Source organism: Pelodiscus sinensis, chromosome 11, assembly GCF_049634645.1.
Source record: "Pelodiscus sinensis isolate JC-2024 chromosome 11, ASM4963464v1, whole genome shotgun sequence".
NCBI classification, from domain to species: domain Eukaryota; kingdom Metazoa; phylum Chordata; order Testudines; family Trionychidae; genus Pelodiscus; species Pelodiscus sinensis.
In genome coordinates, this window is record NC_134721.1 from 42,256,744 (window position 1) to 42,270,715 (window position 13,972).

The 13,972-nt window shown below is 44.8% G+C and overlaps 1 protein-coding gene across 2 annotated transcripts; it reads left to right on the forward strand.

Moving 5' to 3' along the window:
- The first annotated feature begins 331 nt into the window (after positions 1–331).
- Positions 332–13,186, forward strand: ALAS1 (5'-aminolevulinate synthase 1). 2 transcript variants are annotated; one of them, XM_075939434.1, is made up of 11 exons: positions 332–489; positions 1,072–1,311; positions 2,786–3,004; positions 4,501–4,650; positions 4,796–5,018; positions 5,730–5,914; positions 7,882–8,061; positions 8,198–8,362; positions 10,042–10,310; positions 11,283–11,445; positions 12,883–13,186. In XM_075939434.1, exons 2-11 carry the CDS (start codon positions 1,089–1,091, stop codon positions 13,041–13,043), a joined length of 1,938 nt encoding a protein of 645 aa, XP_075795549.1. In that variant the 5' UTR covers positions 332–489; positions 1,072–1,088; the 3' UTR covers positions 13,044–13,186. The 2 variants fall into 2 exon arrangements, with proteins under 2 accessions (XP_075795549.1, XP_075795550.1); XM_075939435.1 differs by having other exon boundaries at positions 333–489; positions 1,072–1,287.
- Positions 13,187–13,972: the final 786 nt, after the last annotated feature.

A 13,972-nucleotide genomic window follows, 5' to 3' on the forward strand; every position in this document is an offset into this window, starting at 1 on the left:
CAGCAGGGAGCTGCCTGTATGACGCCCCGCCCCACTGCCAGGCAAAGGCTGAGTCCCGCGGGCCGGGGCACGGCAGGAAGGGGCCTGCGGGCTCCCGAGCCAGGCCCTGCCGCGCCAGGGGCTCGTGTTGCTCCAGCCGGCCCGGGGCGAGGCGCCCGCAGCGAGAGCTTTCTCCTCAGCCCCGTTCCTGGGCAGGCGCGAGGCGCCTTCCGTTCCCTCGGTCTGCCCCGCCCCCAAACGGCGCTGCGTCACTTGGCCCCGCCCCCCGAGCGCGCAGGCCGGGGGAGGGGGGCGGGGCGAGGGGGCGAGCGCGAGCGTCATAGCGTAGGTAGGCGTCGACGCGCGTGCGCTCCCGCTGTGTGTCCGGGCAGGGGGACAGCGGGCAGTCGTCCTGTTGTGCGCCTGCGCGGAGCGCGGGGTGGTTATATAGGGAGCGGCGGCCTGAGGCGCTCGCGGAGGGACTCAGGAGCAGCCGGACAAGCGGCCGAGGCGAGTGGGGCCCCGGGCTGGGGGGAGAGCGCTCCGGCCGCGGCTCGCCCGGGCAGGGCAGGGCAGGGGGGCGGGTTCCCCGACTGCCGGCTCCGGTCCGCAGCGCTCGGGCCCCCCGCCCGGGGACCCGCCCCGCTGAAACCGGGGAGGGGTCTCGCTGCCCCCCCCCCCCGACATTGGGAAACCCCGTTTGCCCCTCGGCGTTGCCGGGCACCCTCCCCCTCCCCCCCCCCCCCGCGCGGGGCCGGCCCCGGGTGCGAGCACCAAGTAAATGGGGGGGGGGGGGGGAATGCTTGAGCCCGCCCATCGCAGTAACCTCCCGGTCAGTCCGTTCCCTGCAGCTGCCCCTTTAAACGCTCCCCCTCCCGCCCCTTCCTGTGGGCAGCCTGGAGCGCAGCCCCCTCATCGCCCACCCTGGTTCTGATCGCTCCCTGGGTCTCTGCTTCATTCATCGCACCGCGGGGCTGCCACTGCGCGGCTTTCCCCCCGCGGGGGCTTGATTGTTGTGTGTGTTATGCAACCTGGCAGTCTTGTAGGTAAGACATTATCTAACGCTGTTGCCGTTTCTGCATCTTGCTACAGGATCCAAACACCCGAAAATGGAAACTGTTGTTCGCCGCTGCCCGTTCCTGTCACGGGTATCCCAGGCTTTTCTGCAGAAGGCTGGCAAGTCGCTGCTCTTTTACGCTCAGAGCTGCCCTAAAATGATGGAGGTTGGGACTAAGCCTGCTTCCCGTGCCCTGGGTACTTCAGTTGCTCACTGCCAACAGGCCGAAGAAACAACTCCACCTAATGACAGTCAGTGTCAATTTTGTCTTTCAGGTGCTTAAAATTATGGTAAAATAAAGCTTCCTCACCATAAGGCTTTTTAGATTGTTTAATACTAGCTCCCAACATTTTCCTTTCATTTATAGGGCTAGGAGAGGTTAGAACCTCTAAATTGCCCCTGATTTTGCTCTCTCAATGAGTGGCGTGAAAACCCAAAAAAGTTTACCAGTAAATATCTCGCTGTTGTTCTTACTCTGTATTGCTTATATACTCATTCAAATGCCTCAGGGTGTGTTGGGATTTTTTGTTTGTTTTTAAAGACTGGTCTGTCTGGTTTGTTAAGCTTTTCTTTGAAAGAAAACTACTTAATCCTGTACGATTCAGTGTTGCACTTGGAATAGGGTTATGAGTTTGGAATTCTGACTTTTGGATTTTGTAATTCATCCAAATCTTGTATGTCTTCTAATGCAATAGAAGTGTAAATGAAAACAGCTACGGTATGTAATGCACACTGAACAACCGAAAGGGAAATTGTGGGAGGTGGAACCTAGCTGTTTGAAAAACACACCACCTTCCAAAAACTAGGAATGCAGAGTATGCTATAACATTGCTATCTTACTGCGAAGCAACGGTGAAAAGGTATGCAATAAGATAAAAATGAATTGGGTCCCTGGGGCATTTGCTAAGCATACATTAAATTATTACAGGGCAACATTAAATGGATATAATCAGCTCTTGATAGCTAATTTGCATCCTAGGTACATTATTATATAATATTCCATCCTTTTAACGTGCATTTAATGATGATAGGGTTACTTGTTCTGTAACATTTGCAGGGTGCCATTTTTATTCAGTAGTTTTTCACAATAACAACCTTTGACTTATGTAATAAAAGCTTCCTGCTTAAGTAGAAGAGGAAGAACTTTAAGCACCCTGGGAACTGCCCAGCCAGAAGGAAACGTCTGGCAATTGTAACTGCCTGAACCAGTTTACTTCTAAGTGTTGTGTTCAATCTTCTCTTAACACGTGTTGCTTATCAATTTAACAAATACTTGCAAAGAAATCAATTGGATTATCTTAAAACTATTGTTCATACTCTGCAAACTAGAGCAGTGTCTGAGAGCAAAGGTCTGCTGACCATAACTATGTAATTGGTACAAATCCAGGTCAGTGGAGTTATCAGCTTATGATTTATGGCTGTTATTGACCCTGGATGAGAATTTATAATAAATAATAGAGAAGGGGCAGCTGGAAAAAGTTTGAAGTTGAAATTAAACTCCTACACAAAGCATACTGGTTCCACATAGGGGGAAGAGGCAATAATGCTGAACACTTCAAGAAAACTTGAGTTTAAATGCTAATCAGATATTGACACTTCATATTTTGTGATTACACAAGTATAGATGGTTCAGTTGCACAATTCTGAATAGCTTGTGGTTTAGCGTCAGTTGTCAGAGTTTTTGTTTTTAGGCAATCCAGTCACCTCAGTTCTTGGTTTTTAACCATTATTTTGTTTCTCCTATCTAAGAGGCCAAAAATTCCAAAGATGTGTCCCCTGAGAAAACCAATGGATCCCAGCTCCCTACTGGCCATCCGCCTGCTGTTACTAGCCAGAACACTAACCAGAGCTCTGCCACTAAATGCCCTTTCCTGGCAGCTCAGATGAACCCTAGGAATAGTAATGTTTTCTGCAAAGCCAGCCTAGAACTCCAAGAGGATGTGCATGAAATGCAGGCTGTAAGGAAAGGTATGTTTTTACGTATGCTGCAATAAACAATGAAATATAGCCTCTTGTAATACCTGGAGATAAAACCTAAGTCTGACAATAGTTATCTTATAGGCCAGAGGGAAGGCCATAGGACACTGCAACAAAAAGTCTTCATTGTAGAATATAAGAATTTTAATGTGCACATGTAGTGCTGTTTGTAATACTCAGAGGGTGCGTCCAGACTGGCAAGATTTTGCGCAAAAGCAGGCAAAAACTTGCCAGCTGTCTACACTGGCCACTTGAATTTGCGCAAGAGCACTGACTTTGTAATGTACAAAATCAGTGCTTCTTGCGCAAATGCTTTCACACTCCCGCTCGGGGGAAAAAGCCTTCTTGCAAAAGAATAATTGCGCAAGAGGGCCAGTGTAGACAGGAAAGAACTGTTTTGCACAAAAAAGCCCCAATGGCTAAAATGGCGATCGGGGCTTTCTTGCGCAAAATCACGTCTAGACTGGCCACGGATGCTTTTGCACAAAATCTAGACGCGCTTTTGCAGAAATACTTTTAACAGAAAAACTTTTCCGTTAAAAGTATTTCCGCAAAATCATGCCAGTCTAGACGCAGCCAGTTTGTGTAATCTTTCTTTATACCAACTGTTTGTCTACATGTTTTTTGTAGCTGCTTTTAGTGAGACTATGTTCTAGTTGCAAAACCTGTCAAGCTATAGCATTCTTTGTCAGTTAGCTTGAAAGAATAGCTCTTGCTATTGTTTATAAAAATTCAATGTTGTTACCAGAAAGTCTTACCAGTATATAGAACACATTAGCATTTTCAAAGAATTAAGCAGCTAGACTGGAAAGCATAAAACAGGACACTAGAGACAAGTAGCAATTGAATAGAATCAGCCTCCCTTCCACCCTGGACCATTTTTTCTTAATACTTTGGTAGTGCCTAATGGCCCTGATCAGAGATTGGGCTCACATAGCACATGTACAAATAACTGTCCATACCATAAACAGAATGTTATTTTCAGATTAACTGAGTTTTGTCAAAACTCAGTGTTAAAGTCTTTTCTTTCACCAATACCTATAAAGTCTCGCTGCTTCCTCTGGAAGAAATCAGTTTGTTCCTTACCCATTCACTCCAGCTTTTCCAGTCTGCTGCAAGCCGTAGTAACAATGATCCAAAGCTTGGAACAGCAGGGAAACATTTTTACTTAGAACCAAGTATGTGTTTTAGTTGTATTAGCCTACCTACCAAATTCTTAGGTCAACTGAATTGGTCCCAGGCACTTTTTAATTGGACCTCAAATGTTTGTTAGACAAGTTCTGATTTCACAAGATCTGAAGAGAGTATACAGTGCATTCTCTTCAGCTTGAGTCTTTGTGCTCTGCTCTTGTCTCAACTATGATTGTTTTATTAAAAAATGTAAGATAGTGAATTCATAACTTTTCTTGGCATACAATCTTTTTATATAAGATGTTGTGAAACTAACTTAACTCACTGGATTTCTTTGTAACATCTCAAATGTACAGAGTTCACTAAAACGCCAGTGAATCCCACCATGATAAACATCAAGACTTCTGGAGAAGAGCAGAATGGCTTGCTGAAAAAGTTCCAGGATATTATGTTAAAGCAGAAGCCAGAAAGAGTGTCTCATCTGCTTCAGGATAACTTGCCAAAATGTAAGAATCCTTCTCATTTGGCTAGCAAAATATATTTGAATCTATTATGTCTGCTAAATCCATTTTTGCAGTACCAGCAGCAGACAGATGTTTTGATATTCAAAACTGTTAGTTCTTATGTTTAATAGCCTCTCTCCTCTTCTAGCTGTTTCTACTTTCCAATATGACCAGTTCTTTGAGAAAAAAATTGATGAGAAAAAAAAGGATCATACATACCGTGTATTCAAAACTGTGAATCGAAGGGCACAGATCTTTCCCATGGCAGATGACTACTCTGATTCCCTTATCAGCAAAAAAGAAGTGTCTGTATGGTGCAGCAATGATTACCTAGGGATGAGTCGCCATCCGCGGGTGTGTGGAGCTGTTATGTAAGTAGTTCTAGAATTTAATTTAAAAGTAAAATGTTTGGTAACTGCAAGGTATACAGTGATGTGTAGGGAACTAGACAAAACTACCTTCCTACAACTGGTTAGTCTTTTTGGGGGGTGGAGGGAGGAGAGAATTGAACTTCATGGTTTTGAGAATAATTTACTTCAAATAATTAGATTCCTTCTGCTGTTTAAAGTATATCCTTTCTTAACATCTTGCGATTTGCTCCCTTATCACATGTTTGGATACTATCAAAACAGCTTAAAATACAATTGGCTCTAGTGCTGCAATGCTAATTAGTGAACCCCTGATATTCCTCCTGTCTGTATTTGGTTACATGTTGGGGTCGGGGGGGAGGTTGTGGACAAATGCTGGATGCAATACTGTGATTCTCAATACCTGTTAAAGATAAATGGCTCCGTGTAAGTTAATGGAGCCTTCCTATGGCTTTTGTAGGGAGCACAGCTAGTAAATTGTACTAGGTCTAAGCCCAATAAGTTTCTTGTGAAATTTAGTTTTGGTTTCTAAAATCCTTATTCAAACACCATGTAGTTGTACCCTCTTGTGCCCATTTCTCTTTAAGCCCTAATGCTTTTAAGTAAGTTAAAGAATGGTGGTCTGTCCTAGAAGAGCGTCCCTTTTCTTTGTTCATATGCAGCCAAGTCAAATAGTATTTATTAATGCTGCTTCCTTTTGAATTTTTCTTAAAGGGACACATTGAAACAACATGGTGCTGGAGCAGGAGGCACCAGAAATATTTCTGGAACAAGTAAATTTCATGTTGATTTGGAGCAAGAGTTGGCTGATCTCCATGGAAAAGATGCAGCATTATTGTTCTCGTCCTGCTTTGTAGCTAATGATTCCACGCTTTTCACATTAGCTAAAATGTTGCCAGGTGAGGTCTGATGGTACTGCATACTAGACTACATTCCCCGCAAATAAAATACCCTAAATGCCATTGAAAACAAACCTTTTGGGTGATAGCTGAGATTCTGAACACTTTTGGTCACTAAATCTCACTACAGGCAGTCCCCGGGTTACGTACAAGATAGGGACTGTAGGTTTGTTCTTAAGTTGAATCTGTATGTAAGTCGGAACTGGCATCCAGATTCAGCCGCTGCTGAAACTGATCAGTTTCAACAGTGGCTGAATCTGGACGCCAGTTCTGACTTACATACAGATTCAACTTAAGAACCCCAGGCATCCCCAAGTCAGCTACTGCTGAAACTGATCAGCGGCTGATTCCAGGAAGCCCGGGGCAGGGGCTTCCTGTAGTCAGCCACTGGTCATTTTCAGCAGCTGCTGACTAGGGGACACCTGGGGCAGAGCAGCTGGGGTGCTGCTGGGTTGGTCCAGTGGCACCCAGAGCGGCGCTACGGGACCAACCGGCAGCGCCCCAGCTGCTGTACCTCAGGCGTCCGGAGCAAAGCCGCGGAGCACGGGGGCAGCGGGACAGCCCAGACGCGCCGTGGCTGTCCTGCTGCCCTCCGGCTCCGTGGCTTTGCTCTGCTTTGCTCCCCGTCCCCCTGGTCTGCAGACCAGGGGGAGGGGGAGCAGAGTAGAGCAGAGTAGAGCAGAGCGGCGGAATGCGCGGCCAGCTGACAGCCCAGACGCGTCTGGGCTGTCAGCTGGCCGCGTGCTCCGCTCTGCTCCCCCTCCCCCTGGTCTGCAGAGGGGGGGGGGGGGGGAGCAGAGCGGAGCCCGCGCCAGCTGACAGCCCAGACGCGTCTGGTCTGTCAGCTGGCCGCGCGTTCTGCCGCTCTGCTCTGCTCCGCTCCGCTCTGCTCCCCCTCCCCCTGGTCTGGGCTGTGATGCGTCTGGGCTGTCAGCTGGCCGCGCGTTCCGCTGCTGCTTTGCTTCCTCTCCCTGGTCTGCTCGAGACCAGGGAGAGGAAGTGCCCCGTTCGTAACTGCGGATCCGACGTAAGTCGGATCCGCGTAACTCGGGGACTGCCTGTACTTTAAAAAACAAAAAAAAAAAAAATCTTTGCTCACTTCTATTGTGGTAACACCTAAACAGCCTGATCAGGATTTGGGGAATTGTTCCTGATAGGTGCAGGCTGATGAACTTACAGTAGAATAAAGCAAGGGTAGAATCTATGAGCAGTGTCCAAAGTGATGATGGGGACATCTCCTCCATTCCATTTATTCTCGCCATATAAAAGTGAGGAAACTCTAAAGGGCAGGGAAGAATGGAAAGGAGCACAAAGAAAGGAAACTGGTGAGGAGGAATTGAGGGAGACTGACATGAGACAACCTGCTGATGTCTCATGGGGCCCAGCAAATGACAGTCCCTTTTCCTCCCTCCCCGCCCCAGAGGTCTCCCTGCCCAGTTGCTGTAGTTCCTTGCTGTTTCCAGAGTCTTGCTTTGCTTCTGAAAAGATGTTTTCCCCCATCCCAAGTAGCTGCATGTGAGATTTCCACCCCCCCCCCCCCCCCTTTTATGATCCAGGATATAGTTACTGGTAAACTGGCTCTTTCCAATCCTGTGTCTGCTGTTACAGAAATGTCTACAATTGATACCCCTGTAACTCCCAAATATAAAATTACATTTAAAGTATATTTGTTTTGGGATTAGATGTTTACTTGCCTTACATCAGTAAAGCAAATTTATAGATGTGAATTCATGAGAACATCTTATATTTCAGAAGCTCTCAAGCAAAAACAGAAACCACAGCTATTTTGCTGGGTATTCTATTGTAAAATTACTGATTTAACAAACTTCTATAGCATCTTTCTTCAGGGGGCCAGAACATGAATTCATCAGCACAATCCCATTTATGTAATTTTTAGGTACCTGAACAATCACCTGTGTTCTTTCAGTGCAGCCATAACTACTAGTAACTTTTGGTTGTCTCCCCAGGCTGTGAGATTTACTCAGATGCAGGAAACCATGCCTCTATGATTCAAGGAATTCGGAACAGCAGAGTGCCCAAGCACATATTTCGCCATAATGATGTCAGTCACTTACGAGAACTACTAAAAAAATCAGATCCATTTACTCCCAAAATTGTTGCATTTGAGACTGTTCACTCTATGGATGGTGAGTGTTTTTAAAAAGGTAGCATCCTTTGTTAAATAGGTGACTTAAATATTTCAGTAACATTAACTTATGAAAAATATATATACCATCAAAAGCAAGAACTCGCAATTGATTGCAATTGTTGTTTTGATCTCAGGTGCAGTGTGTCCGTTGGAAGAATTGTGCGATGTGGCTCATGAGCATGGGGCAATCACTTTTGTAGACGAAGTACATGCTGTTGGGCTATATGGAGCTCGAGGTGGTGGCATAGGCGATCGGGATGGAGTCATGCGTAAAATGGACATAATCTCTGGAACACTTGGTATGTGTATCTTCTGGCCTTCAATTACAAAAATGCATAAGTTTCAGAGGGTAGTCACGTTAGTCTGTAACTGGAAAAACTTAGTCTTGCAGCACCTTAGACAGACAAAATGTAGATGGTATCATGAGTTTTCATGGGTACAACCCAGTTCAGATGAAACTGCCTTTAAGTTGTTAGATAAATGTCAGCAAAGCTCAACATTGCAGACAAGATGAAAGAATAAAATTAACTCTAATCTAGTTGGTAAACTTACTTTGTTCATAGGAATGGAAGGATGTGATTTTTCAAAATAATCATTCAGGCTAACTTTTTAGGCACCCATGTTCCTTAAACTTGTACCAAGTCACTTAAGCTGATTTAAAAAATGCCACCTGAAATGTTACAGGAGTTCTAGCTATGCCACTGGAGTAATTTTACCAACAGTGAATTTGTGTATGAGAAAATTGTGGGGCAGTGCTCTATATTTAGATCTTAACTCTCCTTTTGTGTAAAGTGGAATGTTCCTAATCCAGAAACCTGAGATGGGTGTTATGTAAGGAGATTTGGCGAGAACTGAAAACCAATAAAATTCTTCTGGATGTAATGCAGACTGTTCTCCAACAGTTCAAATTCTAGAAACTGTGAAAAGATGTTCCGCTCTCAAACTTGAGCATATTGCACTATCCTGTTCATAGGCTTCAGTTTAACTTGGCTTTGTTTTGGCCTTTAAATGTTGGACACTATACCTTGAGATGGTGTTACTGTACATGCCCAGTAGACTGCATAAAGCAAATAAAGATGCAACTAGAAGACAGGAGCTCTGGCTATTTTTAGTTATATCAGGGATAGATTACCCATGTAAACCTGCTGGATTAAAAAAATCTGAGGTAGTGGAGTGTAAATAATGGTCCAACTATTCAAACTCACTGAAATATTTTATTACTCCAATACTTACTGATTTTGTTTGGGCAGGACTTAGTTTTCTTCTTTGGTATCAAACTACAGTACAAGAATCTTTTGTTCCAGGAATCAATAGGTGTTTGCATTTTTTTGTCTTAAGCAATGTTCTAGTAGCAGTCACACAATTTCTTCATAACCATGTGCGACTTTTTTGTGGAGTGAGGTGGATTAACCTTGTCTTTACTAATTTACCATTAATTTGTAAATACAGGTTGAACCTTTCTAGTCCAGTACTCTCTGATCTGGAAACATCCATCGTCCAGAATGATTTGAGTTTGCCAGACCTTAACGGTGTGGCCATGTTTCCTGCAGTTCCATAGCTTGTTTACAGCCACCAGTTCTAGCTCTCTGTTCTGTGCTGTTTAGCTCTAATTTATCCCTAAATGTCTTCTAGCAGCCCAATAAGAAGTGGAAGTGTTGGCAATGCTGCTAGACAATATTGACCTCCTGTGGTCTGGAAAATTCTCTGGTTCAGAACTGGTCAGGTCCTGAGAGTGCCATACTAGAGAGGTTCAACCTGTACTAGAATAAAATTGAGGACCCTTAATTGATGTGCTTAATTATTGGAAACACCTAATTGTTGCTGATAAGTATGTCATGTCAAAACCTGTCATTCCACTTCTCTGAAATGTTTGAATCAGAATGATCTCTGCTTTCAAGAGAAAAATACAGTTGTCAGATGCTGGTTTGGAGTGCCTTTTTCTAAAGGACAGAGTAAATCTTGACTGTTTTGTTTTCAGGCAAAGCATTTGGTTGTGTAGGCGGCTACATTGCCAGTACAAGTTCTTTAATAGACACCGTACGTTCCTATGCTGCTGGCTTCATTTTCACAACATCTCTGCCACCCATGCTGTTAGCTGGTGCACTTGAATCTGTCAGAACTCTAAAGAGCACAGAAGGCCAAGTTCTTCGACGCCAGCACCAACGCAATGTTAAACTCATGAGACAAATGCTGATGGATGCTGGACTCCCTGTTGTACACTGTCCTAGTCACATCATTCCAATCAGGGTAACTATTTAAGATTACGGTATTTTTCTCTATGCAAGTTTAGGGAAAGATGTTCCACAAGAATCAACTATTTTGTACTACAGGAAATACCTGAAGCTAATTTTACATTTTCACAATATGCTAAAGTGCAGGGTTTATTTTAGGTTTACGTAGGCTGATGTCGACTGAAGCTGTGGTCATTTTTCCTTAAGTGACTAAAATTTGGGCTACGTCTACACTGGCAGCTTCTTGCGCAAGAACTCTTCCACAAGAGAGTGTCTACACTGGCATGTGCTTTTGCGCAAGAGCATCCATGCCAGTGTAGACGCTCTCTTCCACAAGAGAGCTCTGATGGCCATTTTAACCATAGGGGCTTCTTGCACAAGAAATTCATGTTGTCTTCCTACACTGGCCTCATCTGGAAGAGCTCTTGCGCAAGAGGCTGCTTCTTATGAGGGAGCGTCAGAGTTCTCACGCAAGAAGCCCTGATTTTCTACAGTACAACATCAGTTTACTTGCGCAAGAACGCGCAGCCAATGTAGACAGGCGGCATGTTTTTGCGCAAGAGCGGCTGTTTTCACGCAAGAACACGCCAGAGTAGACACAGCCTTGCTGTTTTATGCAGCAGGGCGTAGGCAACACATTGAATTGGCAAATACTATAAATTCCATTTACAGTTAACTTACTGTGTAGCATTTCATGGTCTCTGTAGAACATTGTAAATGTAAATTTCTTCAGGTGTACAAAGGTGTATACATTAAAGTTGTCTGGCCAGAATAAGTGGGCGGGGGGGGGGTTAAATTCCTTTCTGCTTAAGTATAGGGAGGACAAAATGATTAAATGGGGAGGGTTGGGCTTTGTGGATAATCCATTTTTAGAATGGACTCTTTCACAAACTGTAGCTTTTAACTTTTCAATCCCATAAAGTTATTTGAGATTATTTATTTGACTGCATCGTTGCTTACCTTGCACTTGACCATTTTGTAAATCTAGGTTGCAGATGCTGCTAAAAATACTGAGATCTGTGACAGACTGATGAGTCAGCACAGCATCTACGTCCAGGCAATAAACTATCCCACAGTCCCACGAGGAGAAGAGCTGCTGCGGATTGCTCCTACACCTCATCACACTCCTCAGATGATGAATTATTTCCTTGGTGAGTAAATGGACTCTGTCAGAGCCAAGAACACCAGAACATTTTATAGAATCTTCATGCTGAAGATCTATCATTTATTGCTAATTTAATTAAAATAAGATATCTACACTTTGCTGGATCCGGCTAGGAAAGCTCACCTTAGAACAGTGGTCCCCAACACGGTGCCCGTGGAGGCATTTGTGTGCGCCCGCCAAGTGCTTGGGGCTGGCCTGGCCCTGGGCACATGGCACATGCATGGTGCCGGCGCCGGCCCCAGGCGCATGGCGCGCGGTGAGCACCAGCCCCGGGAGTGCCGTGGATTGGCTGCTGTGCTCTGGGCGCATAGCGCTTGGGGGGCATGCCCTCTGGTGCCCAGCAGGTGAACAGCCACGCCCCCTGGCACCCAGCAGCCTCAAATGGTTGGGGACCACTGCCTTAGAAAACATGACTGTATTGCAATAAACGAAGCGTTAGAAAACATCCATGTTTACTATTGATTTACCTTTGAGCATAAGTGGTGGTAGCAATCTGACGGCTACAACATGCTGCAATACAGAAGCCCAGACCAATACTAAACCAGTCTTCAGCCAACTTATGGTTCTTAATAATTAAAATAGAACATTGAGTGTTTTACAGTCAGAGGTGGTGGTTTAATAGTGCTACTCCAGGATTTTTTCAGTTCCTTAAATGACCTAGTCATCTGTACATTTAATCAAGATCTATTGTAGCAAAGCATCCCAGGATCTAACCTCTTCAGTCCAATTAATTCATATTAAAAGGGTGTTTACAAATGAGAATGAAAGGAGTTGGGACTCCTGGCTTTTCAACCTAGTGAGCCAGGACAGAGCTGGGAATTGTGCACAGCCAGCAAATGTGAGCCTCCCAACCCACTTGTCAGCACACAGCCTACCCTAAAACTAGCTCTGTAGGTGGCACTTAAATTGTGTCTTGGGCTCTAAAGATGGGGGGGTGGACTTCAGAGCCTGAGCGACAACTTCAAAGTGCTGTCTATATTATTTGTAGAGCACTAATCCAAGTTGGACGCGGGGTAGGGGGTTGCTTCCATGGTCTGTGTCAGTAGACTCTAGTGACCCAGGGACAATATGATTTCAGGTAAGTAAACCGTAGAATACTGGATAATACCTACCTCTTGAGCATGCTGAAGGGCTTTCAGTGCTCTGATTCACGGGAAGAAAGGCACTTTTATTATGGAATAAGAGCAATGGACAGTGGTGGGCTAGCTTGTGGGGGCTAGCTTGTAACTTTGAAAGTGAGCCAGTGTCCGTACAAGAGCTTCCACCACAGCTTTCTTTGCTAAGCAAAAGGGGCAGGCATTTCCAGCAGGTGGCTCTTTTTTTTTTTTAACTTTCATCTCAGTTGCAGAACTCCGTGTTTAGAAAGAATTCTAGGTACTGAAAGCTTATTTAAACCCCAAAATGTCTTCCTCTTCTCTGACAGAGAAACTGATGGCTACATGGAAGGATGTTGGTCTGGAGTTGAAACCACACTCTTCAGCGGAATGCAATTTTTGTAGAAGACCTCTGCATTTTGAAGTGATGAGTGAAAGGGAAAGATCCTACTTCAGTGGCATGAGCAAACTTGTATCTGCCACTGCATGAAAGTCACCTGTGTAACTCTATCCATGTCTAGTCCTCTAATATCCAAAATAGCCTCAGTAGCCTTTTTAAATTACATACTAAATTATATAAACATTTTAATCAGTAGTTTAAATACACCTCTGGAAATAAACTTCCAAACAGTGGGTCCTGGCTCTGTCCTTTTCAGCTCATTATTGTTTTGGTATTTTTCTCACCACTCGTCCTACAATCTTAGTTATAGGGGCTAATACCACCAAGTGGAACAAAAACTCTCAATTGCGTACTACTGGCTATCATCCAACTTTGGTTTGGGTGATATCAGTGAAAGTTGGCATCACTAACTAGCACACTGTAAAATTTTTGCCATGAGGTGAAATGGAAAGTAGGGATGTGAATGGTTAACCAGCAAGCACTGATGCTCACTGAAGTTATGGTTTACCGACAGCCCAGCTGGGCTAGAGTAGCTTCCCCACCTCCACCACCTGATGCAGGCCAGGGCTGGTCTATCGAGGTTGCAATAGCCTGCTCCAGCCTGGCCAGAGCAGCTAGCCACCTAACTGGTTAAATGTTAACTGATTACACAGGCTTTTACAGCCCTAAGGGAAAGGAAATCTTACGCTAGTGTGGAAGCAGACCTGCCAACAGACAGGTCTTGGTGAGTTTAGGGCCTTGAAACCTGCTTTAGAGGGTAGTGCTTTGTTTCTGGAGGATCACTTATTCAACTAGTGTAGTCCGCACTAAGTCTTTAATCCTATCTCTGCCCTTTCCTACAATGCACCTTAATTAAGATACAACACCTCTCCCCAAACAAGCCTGAACACTTGCACTCTGTCCTCCAATGCTATTTTCCCTCAGTCCTGAATCCTCAGGGAAGAAAGTGGCTTTCTGGAGGAAGTTACAGTAAAACTCCCCAATTGTCCAGCATCCAGTGGTCTGGCACTCCCCATAGT

What these genes read in the sequence shown, in the direction of transcription:
- ALAS1 (XM_075939434.1), top strand. Translation starts at nt 1,089, where the DNA reads ATGGAAACTGTTGTTCGCCGCTGCCCGTTCCTGTCACGGGTATCCCAG. An exon ending in GTGTCAATTTTGTCTTTCAG is followed by an intron (nt 1,312 to 2,785) that starts GTGCTTAAAATT and finishes CTCCTATCTAAG; the next exon opens with AGGCCAAAAATTCCAAAGAT. An exon ending in GTCACATCATTCCAATCAGG is followed by an intron (nt 10,311 to 11,282) that starts GTAACTATTTAA and finishes TTGTAAATCTAG; the next exon opens with GTTGCAGATGCTGCTAAAAA.